Here is a 15578-nt window from a genome sequence, read left to right as displayed (position 1 = left end):
TTCAGATTGATGTGCCAGTGAAGATGGTCCTTTGTCCAGGTTCCTTGCTGGCAATTGTCTAGAAAATGTGCTCCCCAAGCATAATCCGAGGCGTCCGTGGTTAGGATTTGAGTAGGTTGAGGGAGAAAAGGTTTTCCTTCGTTTAAAATGCATGCCCTGGACCACCAGAGGAATTCCTTCTGGAGGCAGGGGATCAGAGGAATCAGAATATCCAGATAGTGATAATGCTGTGACCATACACTTTTCAGATACCATTGAAGCTTTCTCATGTGAAGCCTTGCATTTGGAATCAACAGAATGCAGGAAGCCATGTAGCCCAGAGCCTGCAGGAATTTCCTTGCAGTGAGCTGAGATAGAGTTGCCAAGGTGTTGAAAGTAGAAGCCAGCTGAGTTTGTTTTTCTGGAGTGAGGTAGGCCCTTTGTAAGGTTGTGTTTAAGAGGGCTCCCAAGAATACCATTTGTTGAGAAGGGATTAAATGTGACTTTTTTATGTTCACTGAGAATCCCAGTAAGAGGACAAGACGTTGAACGAAGTCTAGGTGTTGAAGCAGAAGATCTTTGCTGTCTGCCTGAATAAGGCAGTCGTCCAAATAGGGGTAAATCTGAATCCCCTGAAGTCTGCAGTAAGCCACTACTGGTGCCAGGCACTTGAAGACGACTCTGGGCGCAGTAGATAAACCAAAGGGCAGAACAGAGAATTGAAAGTGCCTCGAACCTGCCTTGAACCTGAGGAATTTCCTGCGTTCTTGTCTGATAGGGATATGCAAATAGGCTTCCTTTAAGTCCAATGTCACCATCCAGGCATCCTGAGAGAGCATTGAAAATAACTATTGCAGAGTGAGCATTTTGAACTTTGGAATTTCCAAAAAGGTGTTTAACACAGAAAGGTCCAGAATAGGTCTCCAAGAGTTTTGTTTTCTGGGAACCAGAAACAGCCTTGAATAAAATCCTTTTCCCATTTCCAAGAGTGGAACAGGCTCTATGGCTCTCATGGCCAGAAGAGCATCCACTTGAGTTAAGGCCTCTGACCATTGAAGTTTTGGCAGATCTGGCCAACCGCGAGTCCTTGGCAAAGTGTGAAAGTGGAACTTGTAACCTTTTAAAATCACATCCAATACCCATTTGTCCTGGGTAATATGAGTCCAATTCCTGTAAAAGAGACAGTTTTCCTCCGAGAGGCGTCCAGGTAAAGAGGTCCTGAAGCCCAACCGAGAGTCATTGAGTCTGTTTTCTTTGAGATTGGGATCTGTCTTCTCCCCTTCTAGGTGAAGAAGCAGTCCATTGTCTAGATCTGTACGAGGTCTGGCCTTGACCACGGCCTCTGGGCGTCTATATCTTCCCCTTTGAGGCCTGTCAGACGTGGGAAAGGACCAATTTTTAGTGGGCCAATTCCTGGAAAATCTAGGAGGCTAAACCTGCAAGAAATCTTTTACAGTCTGCATGGACTTTGCCTTTTCTTCCATCTTTTTAATAACTTCCTCAGCCTTAGAACCAAAAAGAACATCATGTTGAACAGGGGCATCTAATAATTTAGCCTTAACCTGTTCAGGCAAACTTTGTTCACAAAGCCAGGCATGTCTCCTAATCACAGTACCAGAGGCAGCAGCCCTGCAGGAAGCATCCAAGGCATCAAAACCACAATGTAAACTATGCTTGTTAACCTGTTCAGTAGCATGCAAAACATCCTGAAGTTCCTTATCCTCTGCACAAGCAGGTAGAAGCAAGCTTTTGCTTTAAAACAGACAAAAGAAATTGCTGGTATTTAAACATATGAAACTGGCAATTCAATGCCCTTACAGAAAGGGTAGCAGAAGTATATACCTTTTTGCCCCACCTGTCTAAAGCACGAGAATCCTTCTCAGAGGGAATAGGATTTTTAGAAGTAGCAACCTTAGCAGCCTTAGAACCCTGAGAAATAGTTTCAGGGTCTGCAGAAGGATTTTTAAATAGAAATAAATGAGAGTCAGGAACCCTATAAAATCTATCAGGCTTAGAAGGAGCAGGAGGCATGGAATCAGGATTCAAATTAGCCTCAGAAAAAGCATTATCCACAATGTCCAAAACAGGAGGGATAGCTAAAGGCCTATGCTGAGGAAGAAGAAGAAATTCTCTAAGCCTCTTTTTGGAAGCAGAATATTCCTGTCCTTCCCAATGAAAATGTTCCCTCATCTCATGCAAGGTTTCCCCAAAAGAAAAATCCTCAGGCGGAGAGGCCGAGGGCAAAGATTCCTCAGCATCCAAATCCTCATAAGGGGGGAAGGAATAGTCCTGATCAGAGGAAGAAACAGAAGAGACAGAGGCCTGGTCAGAAGAATCCAGAGTAACATCCTGTCGAGGCCTTTTCTCAGGAGGGTGAGAACCCCTAATCATTGTAAGCAAGTCTTCAGCCATCCTCAATAATTGTTTTGTGTCTTGGGAGTGGATTCAGAAGCAGCTTGAGCTGAAACTTTAGACTTAGAAGGAGTCTTTGTCTTTGCCTTTGAAATAGTAATGTGAGTAGGCCTGAAAACCCCTCAGAAGCCGGTACCTGCACAGCGTTCCGGACCCATCTGAAGGAGCGTCCGAAGGTCCTGCAGCAGTTAAAATAGTGGGCCTTGATGGCTCCCCATGGGAGTCCGTATCGCCATCAGTTCAGAAGCGGCGGACGACAGGGCTGCAAAAGCGCCTCACTGACGACAGCCGAACCGACGCTGGCTCCAGCTGCAACGAGTCCTGTTTGGACCTCGGAGGCCTGTCTTTATCTTTGCGCTTCTTTTGAACTCCGGTAGTATCCGACGACATTCTGTAATTGAAGCGTCTGCCAAAATAATTTAAAGCCCAGTCGTACCTGTGTTTGATAGTACGAGAGTTGAACCTGGCACAGAACCGACAACAAGAAACGTTGTGGTCAGGGCCTAAGCAAGGTAGACAGTAAGAGTGGAAATCTTTATGAGGTACTTGTTTCCCACACGCTATACAATTATTAACTTTTTCTGACATCGGAGGAACAAGAAAAAGATTCCCCAACGGGGTACTTAGCTTTGAGAAGAGAAGTAACAACTTTGGACCGACAACAACCAAGAATGCTGTTCGAAAATCGCCAACCAACGTTTTGCGAGCTGCTTTCCACCGCACGGCAAGAAAGACTGGAGAAGATGGCGTCGGCTGAGGGCTATGTACCAAGGCGTACTGACGTCAGGATACTGGCTTTTACAGCCGACGCCGGACCCAGACTTTGGGATTCTGGCCGACCTCGGGCTGCCTGCCGGCAGGAGCACCCTACAGTTATGACTGCAACAGTGAAACACGAAGAACATCTGCAGTGGCGAAGCCAGCTCTAGTCTTAGAGTAAAGTGGTAAGTGGTAATGTTTGGTGAAGGTGTGTACTGAACTCCAAGTTGCAGCTTCCAGAATATCCTTGGTTGGCACCCCCCCTGAGGAAGGCTGTAGATGTAGCTGCTGCCCTGGTAGACTGGGGCCTTATGGTAGCAGGAACTGGTTTTCCATGGTGGGTGTAGCAAAAACATATGCAATGTCCTATCCATTTGGAAATGGTTTCTTTTGAGATAGCCTTTCCTTGTGATGCTGTAGCATATGATACAAAAAGCTGGTCAGATTTTCTGAAAACCTTAGTTTTATCCAAGTAGTGACGTAGCTGCCTGTGAATGTCCAAGGCATGCAGGAGTCTTTCTCCTTTGTTCTGTGGATTTGGAAAGAAGGTGGGTAAATGGATGGTTTGATTTAGATCCACACTGGATACCACCTTAGGCATAAAGGAGGGGTTAGTTCGTAGAGAAACTCTGTCTTGATGAAAAATGAGGAAAGGCTCTACTGCCATTAGTGCCTGAACTTCTGAAACTCTTCTAGCTGACGTGATTGCTAGCAGCAGGGCAGTCTTCCATGATATAAACTTTAAGTCAGCTGAGAAAGCTGGTTCAAAAGGAGGTAGCGTGAGTTTTTCCAGAACTAAGTTGAGGTCCCAAGTAGGTGTTGGTGCTCTCCTGGGAGGCCTAATGTTCTTGGCCTCTCTGAGAAACTGCCTTAAAAGTGGATGTGAAAATGAGGGAGGATCCGTGTTGTAGTGAGCAGGAATGGCTGAGGCATGGATTTTAATAGATGAAAAAGAAAGCCCGTTGTGTAACATCTCAGTTAGATATTGCAGAATCTGATGTATGTCAGGGTGAAGGGTATTTTGGCCTTTAGCTTGATTCCAGGTGCAAAAACTTTACCATTTGTCTGAGTAGGCTTTCCTGGTGCTGGGTCTCCTGGCCTCCAGAATAACTTCCATAACAGCTTGTGAGAGAGGAGCTGGCTGGTTGCTTAGGTGATTTGCCATGCAGCCAAGTTTAAGGTTTTGAGCTGGCTGTGTAGAATCTGATTGTCTTGCTGTGTGAGCAGGTGGGTAATTTGTGGTAGGACCCATGGTGGGCCCTGGGCCATATTCCTTAATAGTGGGTACCAGTGCTGGCGTGGCCAGTCTGGAGCAATGAGTATCATTCGGGGTCTCTCCATCCTGACTTTCAGTAGCACCTTTGTGAGAAGGGGTAGTGGAGGAAAGGCATATACTGTTAGCATTTTTCAACTGAATGAGAGTGCGTCCACTTTCCAAGCTTGCTGGTGAAAAGTCCTTGTGCAAAACTTTGTTAGCTGATAGTTTTGAGGGCTGGCAAACAGGTCTATGTCCAGGAGCCCCCATTTTTGAGTTATCATTGCGAATACTTGTGGATCCAGTTTCCACTTGTGGGGATCCATGACGTTTCTGCTTAGGTCATCTGCCAATGTGTTCTTTTTTCCTGGCAGGAATTGAGCTTGTAATTGAACTTGGTAAGCCAGTGCTTTGTTCCACAAGGTCATTGCTTGCCTGCATAGAGGGTAAGAGTGTGTACCCCCTTGTTTGTTTATGTACCACATTACTGCAGTGTTGTCTGTCCTTATTATAAGCTGTCCTGGACGCAAGGAGTCCTTGAAGGCTGTCAGAGCATTTTGTACAGCTAGCATTTCTCTTTGACTGATGTGCAGATTCCTTTGATCTGCTGTCCATAAGCCTTGAACGTACCGTCCTGCCATGTGTGCCCCCCAGGCATAGTCCGATGCATCTGTTGTCACAGTTTGCCTGGCTGGGGATAGGGTGAAAGGCTGACCCTTGTTTAGGTGACAAGCCTGTGACCACCATAGAAACTTCTGTTGAAGGCAGGGAATGAGATTTATCATTGTTACCAAGCTGTGGCTGTGTTGAGTCCATACGCTTTTTAGGTACCATTGTAATTTCCTCATATGCAGTTTTGCAAATGGTATTAGTAGTATGCAAGATGCCATGAAGCCCAAAGCCTGCAGAATTTTTCTTGCAGGGAGTTGGGTCTTTGTTGCCATTGTTCTGAAGTATTGAGTTAATTGTAGTTGTTTGTCTGGCGTCAGATAAGCCGTCTGGGCTGTTGTATTCAAGCTGGCACCCAGGAATGTCATAATTTGTGAGGGCATTAGTTTTGATTTCTTTTCGTTTACTGTGTACCCTAGGCAACTTAGAAGATGTCTTACAAAAGCCATGTGTTGTAAGAGAATGTCCTTGCTTTCTGCTTGGATGAGACAGTCATCCAGGTATGGGTATATTTGAATTCCTCTCTGTCTGCAGTATGCAATTACTGGTGCCAGGCATTTTGTGAAGACCCTGGGCACAGTAGATAAGCCAAAGGGCAGTGCAGAGAATTGGTAATGGGTTGAACCTGCAATGAAATGGAGGTATCTTCTGCAATTTTGTCTGATAGGGACATGCAGGTATGCCTCCTTGAGGTCCAATGTTACTAGCCAAGCTTTCTTGCCCAACATGGGAAGAGGCTGCTGTAGTGTTAGCATCTTGAATTTGGGTACTTGCAAGAAGGTGTTTAAGATTGAAAGGTCCAGAATGGGTCTCCAAGCATTGTCCTTTCTGGGGATTAGAAAGAGCCTCGAGTAAAATCCTTGGCCTTGCTCCTGTGTAGCTACCAGTTGAATGGCTCTCATGTCCATGAGAGCAGTAATTTGTTTTTGTGCATCTGCCCATTGATTTTGTGGCAGGTTTGGCATTCCTTTTATCCTTGGCAAGGTGTGGAAATGGAATCTGTATCCGTGTGAGATAATGTCTAGGACTCATTTGTCCTTTGTGACGATGCGCTAGTTGTCTGCAAAAAGGGCTAATTTTCCTCCCAAGGGAGCTGCCAAGAGGGTTTTGCTTGGCAGTTTGAGGTTTGAGTCATTGTGTTTGCCTTCTAGTGGTTTGGGACCTGTCTTCTCCTCCCTTCTGTGTTGTAGTGCCCCATTGGCGAGGTTTGTAAGGGATTTGTGCTTGTCCTCTGCCCCTTGGGTGCCTGTATTTACCCCTCTGTGGTCTGTCAGAAGCTGGAAAGGACCAATTTTTTGTTGGCCAATTTCTGCTGAAGCGTGGGGGCTGTACCTGTAAGAAATCTTTGATCATTTGCATAGATTTTGCCTTATCCTCCATGTTCTTTAAAACTTCCTCTGCTTTAACCCCAAATAAAACATCCTGTTGTAAGGGTGCATCCAGTAACTTTGCTTTAACATGATCAGGCAGAGATTGTTCCTTTAACCAAGCATGCCTACGTATAACAGACCCAGTAACAGCTGCTCTAGAGGAAGCTTCTAAGGCATCAAAACCACATTGTAAAGTATGTTTGCCCACCTGTTCAGCTGCATGCAGCAGATCTTGCATTTCCTTGAATTCAGACTGTTGAGGGTGCGTGCCCATCTTTTATTTTAGGAATTGCTGGTATTTAAGCATGTGAAATTGACAATTTAGTGCTCTCATAGCTAGAGAAGCTGAGGTGTAAACCTTCTTCCCCCACCTATCTAGTGCTCTGGAGTCCCTTTTTGAGTGTACAGGATTTTTAGCCATAGAAGCCTTAGCCCCTTTGGGAACCTGGGAGATTGTCTCTGGATCAGCAGCAGGGCTTTTGTAAAGAAATTTGTGAGAGTCAGGCACTCTATAGTATCTATCTGGTTTGGCTGGAGCAGGAGGCACAGAATCTGGATTTAGACTAGATTCTAAGAAGACATCATCCGCTATGTCCAAAACTGGGGGGATAGCAAGTGGTCTGTGCTGGGGGAGTAAAAGAAACTCTCGGAGCCTTTTCTTTGAGCTAGAGTAGTCCTGACCTTCCCTGTGGAAATGTTCCCTCATGGTGTGTAAGGTTTCCCCAAAGGAGTGGTCTTCAGGGGGAGAAGCTGAGGGAATGGAGTCCTCAGCATCAGAATCTTCATAAGGGGGAAAGGAGTAATCCTGCTCCTCAGAGGAACCTGAGGAAACAGACACCTGATCAGAGGAGGCATAATCCTCCTCTTGTCTAGGCCTTTTGTCGGGGGGGGGGGATGGGAACCCCTGATCAAAGAAATCAAATCTTCAGCCATTTTAAGCATCTGTTTCTTAGGCATAGGGCCTTGACCTGGAGACTGAAGTGCAGGCATTTTTGGTTTTAGAGGAGTCTTAAGTTTAGCATAAGATTTAATGGTGAGGGTAGTCGGTCTGAAGACACCTTCAGAAACCGAAGGTGTTCTGCAGCACCGGCTTCCCCTACTGCAATGTCGTCGGAAGGGCCTAAGGAAAATGGCTGCGTCGGCCTAGAAATCTCTGCTGGGGGGTCCGATGCGGCCTGGGGATCCAATTAAGCGGTAGCCAGGGTCTGTGTAGGTGCCTCACTGAAAACCGGAGAACTGGCGACCGGGCCAACCGAGGCCTCGGAGTCTGGCTTGGATCTAGGCTGCCGGTCCTTATCCTTGCGTTTTTTATGCACGCCAGTAGTCGGTTGCTCCGACGGCATAGTGTAATTAAATTTTCTACCTAAGTAGTGTTGTGCGAAATCAAAACGACGCTTTATAGTTCACTTATTGAACCTAGCACAAAACCGACAACCAGTGAAGTTGTGGTCTGGGCCTAGGCAAGGTATGCAAAAAGAATGAAAGTCCTTATGAGGTATTTGCTTCCCACAAGAAATGCAATTAACTTTTTCTGACATCGGACTGAGGCAAGAAAAGGTTCCCCAATGGGGTACTTAGCTTTGAAGACTTCGGACTGAAACTCGATTCGAAAATCTCAGGTGTCGGCTGACCGGCACTTGCGAACTGCTTCTGCTTCGGGCAACGTGCGGCAAGAAAGACTGAAGAAAATGGCGTTGGATGCCTCTGATATACCCCTGGAGCTCTGACGTCAGGGAAGAAGCGACAGCAACCGACGCCGGACCAATACTTTGGAATTCGTGCCGACTGCGGGACCGCCTGACGGCAGGATAACCCAAGTGTGATGACTGCAGCAGGGTAACACGATGAACGTCTTCAGAATGACAGGGGGATGGCAGGAGGGTAACCTGGACTGCAACAGTGAATACACTCGAACATCTACATTTATGGTAAGTGTACACAACTGTACTATGTTCTTCATGTTTCACTGTTGCAGTCATTACATTTGGGTAGAATCTCAAAGCTATGGTTGGGAGACTGGAGCTAAACAGCATTAGGTGCGGCTATAAGGCCCTGCAGAACTGCAGTGCAAAGCCTGCCCTGGACTTAGAGTAGAGAGGCAAATGATAATGCTTTGTAAAGGTGTGAACAGAACTCCAAGTAGCAGCCTCTAGAATGTCTTTGGTTGGTACTCCTCTGAGAAAGGCTGCTGAAGTAGCTGTAGCTCTGGTGGAATAAGACCTAATGCCCTTGGGCACAGGTTTACCGCGGTGTAAGTAACAGAAATGGATACAGTGGCTTATCCCCTTTGAAATTGTCTGCTTTGAAATGGCCTTTCCTTTTGATCCTGCAGCATATGACAGTAGTAATTGCTCAGTTTTTCTTAGAGCTTTAGCCCTGCTCAAGTAGAATCTTAGCTGTCTGTGTACGTCTAAGGAATGCAGAATTCTCTCTCCCTTGTTCTGCGGATTTGGATAAAAGGTTGGCAGATGAATTGTTTGGTTAAGAGCCACACTGGAAACCACCTTAGGCATGAATGTAGGATTTGTCCTCAGAGACACCCTGTCAGGGTAAAATATGATAAAAGGCTCTACAGCCTTGAGGGCCTGTAGCTCTGAAACTCTTCTTGCTGAAGTAATTGCTAGTAGCAGAGCTGTTTTTCATGATAAGAACTTTATATCAGCGGTAGCAGCTGGTTCAAATGGAGGCAGGGTGAGCTTTTCAAACACATAATTGAGGTCCCATGCAGGTAATGGTGATCTTCTAGGAGGCCTTAAATTTTCTGCTCCTCTAAGATACTGCTTTAGTAAAGGATGAGAAAAGATTGGTGGCTCTGTATTGTAATGAGCCAAAATGGCAGAGGCATGGATTTTAATTGATGAGAAAGATAGGCCTTTGTCAAGCATCTCAGTTAAGTATTGTAATTTCTGAGGAATATTTGGTTCTGCTGTATCATCCAAGCACAGAATCTCTTCCATTTGTCAGCATAAGATTTGCTAGTACTAGGCCTTCTGGCTTCCAAAATGACATCCATCACAGCTTTACTGAGAAGTGTCGTTTGTATGATTACAAGATTAGCCATGCTGCCAGGTTCAGAGTTTGTAGTTGATTGTGCAGGATCGGACTGTTTTGCTGGGGCAGTAGTTGTGGTCTTTGTGGCAAGGTCCAAGCTGGGTATTGAGACAAGTTCCTTAGGATTGGGTACCAGTACTGATGGGGCCAGTCCGGGGCAATTAATATCATCTTTGGCTTCTCTTGTCTGACTTTTAGGAGGACCTTGGGTAGAAGAGGCAGAGGAGGAAAGGCGTAAAGTGATAGGTTTTTCCAACTGAAGGATAGGGCGTCCACTTTCCATGCTTGTCTGTGATAAGTCCTTGTGCAGAATCTTTTCAATTGATAATTTTGAGGAGAGGCAAACAGATCTATGACTGGGCTCCCCTATTTCTCTGTTATCATGCTGAACACTTGTGAATTTAGTTTCCACTCGTGAGGATCCATAAGGTTTCTGCTTAAATCGTCTGCCAGAGTGTTTTCTTTTCCTGGCAGGAATTGAGCTTGAAGATGTATTTGGTAGGTCAAAGCTGTGTCCCACAGTGCCATGGCTAATCTGCAAAGGGGGTATGAGTGCGTGCCCCCTTGCTTGTTTATATACCACATGACTGTGGTGTTGTCCGTCCTTATCAGTAGTTGTCCTGGATGAAGTAAGTCTTTGAAGGCTGATAGGGCATTTTGAACAGCTAGCATCTCTTTCTGGTTGATATGTAGATGCATTTGTTTTGGTGCCCATATGCCCTGAATGCATCTTCCTGCCATGTGGGCCCCCCAGGCATAATCTGATGGGTCTGTTAAGGTTTGGCTGGTAGGGGGTAGAGTGAAGGGCCGTCCCATGTTTTGGTGGCAGGTCTTTGCCCACCATAGAAACTCCTGTTGCAGGCAGGGAATGAGAGGAATCATTGTGTCCAGACTGTGTGAATGTTGACTCCATAAACTTTTTAGGTACCATTGAAGTTACCTCATATGCAGTCTTGCATATTGAATTAGTAGGATGCAGGATGCCATGAAGCCCAGAGCCTGCAGAATTTGTCTTGCAGAAGACTGGGTTTTTGTTGCCATCAGTTTGAAGTAAGTAGTCAGTTGTCTGTTTGTGTGGCGTGAGGTAAACCATCTGGGCAGTTGTATTCAAGCTTGCACCCAGGAATGTTATATTTTGAGAGGATACCAGTTGTGATTTCTTTTCGTTTATTGTGTACCCTAGGCATGTTAGAAGCCTTTTCACAAATGCCAGGTGTCGAAGGAGAGTGTCCTTGTTCTCTGCTTGAATGAGATAGTCGTCCAAGTAAGGATATATTTGTATACTTCTTTGTCTGCAAAATGCAATTACTGGTGTCAGACACTTTGTAAAGACCCTGGGCGCAGTAGATAAGCCAAAGGGCAGTGCAGAGAATTGGCAATGCATTAAGCCGGCCTTGAATCTGAGGTATCTTCTGCATGACTACTTATTGGGACATGCATGTTTGCCTCTTTTATGTCTAAAGTCACCAGCCAAGCATTCTTGCCCAGCATGGGCAGAAGCTGCTGCAACGTTAGCATTTTGAATTTTGGAATGTCCAGGTATGTGTTCAAAATCGATAAATCCAGTATTGGCCGCCAGGCTTTGTCTTTTCTGGGTACCAAGAACAGTCTTGAGTAAAAACCTTGTCCTTTTTCCTGTTCTGGCACTGTCTGAATGGCCCCCATATCCATGAGGGACATAACCTGTTTCTGTGCCTCTGCCCATTGATTTTTTGGCAGATCTGGCCAACCATTTGCCATTGGCAGAGTATGGAAATGGAATCTGTATCCCTGTAATACGATGTTTAGTACCCACTTGTCCTGGGTTATGAACTGCCAATTTTGAGCAAAAAGTGCTAATTTTCCCCCTATGGGTGCTGCCAAAAGATAAGTGCTTGGTGTAGGCAGAGGGAAGTCATTAGGATTGCTTTCTGTAGTTTTGTGCTTTATCTCCTCCAGATCTGGAGATGTATGTGCCCCATTGCTTTGACCTGTTTGAGTCTTGCGCCTGGTATCTGGAACCCTTAGGGCGTCTGGATTTGTCCCTTTGAGCACTGTCTGACACAGGAAAGGACCAATTTTTTGTAGGCCAGTGTCTACTGAATCTTGGTGGCTGCACTTGTAAGAAGTCTTTAACAGTTTACATATACTTAGCTTTGTCTTCCATTTTCTTTAAAACCTCTTCTGCCTTAATACCAAACAGAGAATCATGCTGTAAAGGAACATCTAGCAATTTACCTTTAACATGATCAGGCAAATTTTGTTCCTTTAACCAGGCATGCCTCCTAATCACAGATCCAGTAACTGCAGCCCTGCAGGAGGCCTCTAAAGAATCAAAACCACATTGCAAAGTATGCTTTCCAACTAATTCAGCTGCATGCAATAATTCCTGCAATTCTTTATTTTCTGCACATTCTGAAATCATCATCATTTTCTGTTTCAGCAATCCCATAGCATGTTGTTAGTAATTAAGCATATGAAATTGACAGCTTAAGGCCCTGACTGCCAAGGTTGCAGATGTATAAACCTTTTTTCCCCATCTGTCCAGTGCCCTTGAATCTCTGTCAGAGGGGGTAGGATGTTTTGCTGTTGAGGCCTTAACTCCCTTTGGACCCTGTGAAATAGTTTCAGGATCAGCAGCAGGGTTTCTAAATAAAAATTTATGTGAGTCAGGGACCCTGTAATATCGGTCAGGCTTACTGGGAGCCAGAGGTAAGGAGTCAGGGGTAAAGCTTGACTCCGAAAACACATCATCCACAATGTCTAAAACAGGGGGAATGGCTAAAGGCTTGTGCTGAGGGAGAAGAAGGAAATCCCTGAGCCTCTTTTTTGATTCTGAGAAGTCTTGACTCTCCCAGTGAAAATGCTCCCTCAAAGTATGCAAGGTTTCTCCAAATGAATAATCCTCAGGAGGAGATGCAGATGGAATAGACTCCTCAGCATCAGAATCCTCACAGGGAGGTATAGATAATTCCTGATCAGAAGAGGAATCAGAAGAAATCGAAACCTGATCTGAAGATTCATAATCAGTGTCTTGCCTAGGCCTCTTATCTGGAGGGGGACGGGTACCCCTGATCAAAGTAATAAGGTCGTCAGCCATTTTGATCATCTGTTTTTTAGGCATAGAGGCCTGTGCATGTGGCTCATGCGTAGTTTTTTTTTAGTTTTAGAAGTTGCTTTTGTCTTTGGTTTTGCAGCTGTCATCAGTTTGATATAGAAATGTTGAGGTCTGAAAACACCCTCAGAAGCCACTGCCTGCTCAGCGGCTCCGGACCCATCCGAGGGAGATACATCTATCGGTCCAATATCTTGCGGCATGTCGGACTCCACATGGGTGTCGGTAGAGGCCTGCGACTTGAAGGTAGCAGGTATCAGGGGCTGCGAAAGCGCCTCACTGAGTACTGGCAAACCAGCGACTGGCTTAGGAGAAGCTTCGTCGGTTTTGGATCTCAACTGCCTTTCTCTGTCCTTTTCTTTGCGTTTTTTATGTACTCCAGTAGTCGGATTGCTATACGATGACATTTCTGGGTAGTTAAATCTGGGCAAAAATATACCGATGCTTAATAGTGCGTTGGTTAAATCTAGCACAAAACCGACAGCCAGGCACATTGTGATCAGGGCCTAGGCAAGGAATGCAGTATAAATGGAAATCCTTATGAGGTATTTGCTTCCCACAAGTAATACAATTATTAACTTTTTCTGACATTGGTAAAAAGCAAGAAAAAAGTTTCCCCAACGGGGTATTTCGCTTTAGTGAAGACTTCGGTTCTGAAACTCGAATATTTCAGTAGTCGGCCGACCGGCACTTGCGAAATGCTTCTGCTTCGGGCACCGCACGGCAAGAAAGACTAAAGACAACGGCGTCGGCTGCATGTTTTATACCTCTGACGACCTGACGTCATGGAAGAGAAGACAGCAACCGAAGCAGGACCCAAGACTTTGTATTTCAGGCCGACTGAGGGCAACATGCCAGCAGATTACCCAAATGTAATGACTGCAACAGTGAAACACTGAGAATATCACTGTGTCTTACTTTTTGTGAAGTGCAGATCCCCATGAAAGTAGCATTACACACTGTACTCACACACTTCCCTAAAAATCACAGGATGGTGCACCTTCAGGCAAGGGCAAAACCCCAACTGTAGGAATCACAGACAGATGTGCATTTCACACTGTATAGCTAGGAATACAAATATTAGCAAATACACATAAAATGTAGTAGCTATTGGGAATATATGAATAATATGGTAAGGCTTACAGGTAGAAAAACACTGTTACACATCATGCATACAAGGATATGTGCGCTTACCTCCTCCTCCTCTTGCTCAACATCTTCTTGTTCAACAGCTGCAGAAATATTACATGGTTTATACCAGTGCATTTTAAGATCCTGACCTTTAAATCGAGCTCCATGGATGGCAGCCTACAGCAAATTATACATAAAAAAAAAATACAAAAAAGTTACCATCTTAATAAATGATCAATTGAAGTCTCATACATCCCAACCACGCAACACAAAGAATCATCGTATAGATGAGAAAAGTACAGTTTTGTACCTACCATAAATGTAGATGTTCGAGGATTCCATTGCTGCAGTCCTGACTATTGGGTATAGTCCGCGTCCAGTCGGCCCGAATACCAGAGTATAAGGCTGACGTCGGTCAGGGCGCATTAGACTGACGTCAGTACGTCAGGGTACTAATGCGCATGACCGACGTCATATCCTCAGTCTTTTCTTGCCCCAGATGTCAGAAGACCCTAAAAAGACAAGTCCCAAAACAACCTGCACCAAAAACATGTACAATATATACAACCATATATATACAAAAATATAAGCATGTAAACTCACCTACACAACCACCCCTAAATACAGAGGGAAGGAGGGAGGTATTGGACTGCAGCAATGGAATCCTCGAACATCTACATTTATGGTAGGAACAAAACTGAACTAGGTCCTTCGCCTTCCTTCGCTGCAGTCCTGACTATTGGGTAGAATCCCAAAGCAGAGGTAAGGGAGGCTGGCAAATTATAAAGTAGTAGGAGCTGACAACATGCCTTGTAAAACAGCTGTGGCAAAACCAGCCCTAGACTTAGAGTAGATAGGAAGGTGATAATGCCTAGAGAAAGTATGCACTGAACTCCAAGTAGCTGCTTCCAGAATATCCTTAGTTGCCACCCCTTAGAAATGCTGTTGAAGTGGCAGTAGCCCTAGTGGAATGAGGCCTAATCCCAGCTGGAATCTCCTTGCCATGATGGGAATAACAAAATGCAATGCAAAAGCCAATCCACCTAGAAATAGTTTGTTTTGACACAGGCTTGCCCTGAGAACTCAAAGCAAAAGAAACAAACAACTGCTGAGACTGCCTAAAATCCTTAGTCCTGCTTAAATAATAACGAATTGCCTGTGTACATCTAAAGTGTGCAAAATCTTTTCCCCTTTATTTTGAGGATCTGCAAAAACGTAGGCAAATGAATAGTTTGGTTTAAAGCCACACTAGAAACCACCTTAGGCATAAAAGAAGGATTAGTGCGTAATGATACCCTATCCTTATGGAAAATCAAAAGGGCTCTACTGCCATAAGGGCCTGCAACTCAGACACCCTTCTTGCAGAAGTAATAGCCAACAGAAAAGCAGTCTTCCATGACAAATATTTCAATTCAGCAGTAGCTGCAGGCTCAAAAGGTTGTAGAGTAAGTTTTTCCAACACAAAATTGAGATCCCAAGCAGGAGTAGGAGCTCTACGTGGGGTCTTATATTCTTTGCCCTCTAAGAAACTGCTTGAACAAAGGATGCGAAAACAAAGGTGGGTCACAATCATAGTGAGCTGAAATTGCTGCAGCATGAATCTTTATGGAAGAGAAGGACAAACCTTTGTCCAATAATTCAGTAAGATATTGAAGAGCCACACTCAAATTAGGCTCTGAAATCTCCAAATTCTTTGCTGTACTCCAAAATAAAAATCTCTTCCATTTTCTCGTACACTCTCCTTGTACTAGGTCTTCTAGCTTCCATAATCACATTTAAAACTTGTTGAGGAAGTTGAGACCTGCTGTGTTTCAACACAGAACATGCCAGGCTGTTAGATGAAGAGAGTGAAGCTTGA

General features: G+C 44.9%; 1 protein-coding gene across 4 annotated transcripts in view; it reads right to left on the bottom strand.

The window, feature by feature from the left end:
* The window catches only part of RBM26 (RNA binding motif protein 26), a 1920204-nt gene that overhangs the window by 63183 nt on the left and 1841443 nt on the right, over window positions 1-15578 (bottom strand). For all 4 annotated transcript variants that reach the window (XM_044072914.1, XM_044072916.1, XM_044072915.1 and 1 more), the window contains one exon: window positions 13784-13897. In XM_044072914.1, the coding sequence (XP_043928849.1) occupies window positions 13784-13897 (114 nt within the window). The remainder of the gene's footprint in view (window positions 1-13783; window positions 13898-15578) is intronic.

The sequence above is a fragment of the Protopterus annectens genome, chromosome 5.part1 (assembly GCF_019279795.1).
Source record: "Protopterus annectens isolate FY-2018-M chromosome 5.part1, PAN1.0, whole genome shotgun sequence".
Classification (NCBI taxonomy): Eukaryota; Metazoa; Chordata; order Ceratodontiformes; family Protopteridae; genus Protopterus; species Protopterus annectens.
Note: the sequence above shows the minus strand (reverse complement) of the source record. Positions and strands in the feature narration are given on the sequence as shown.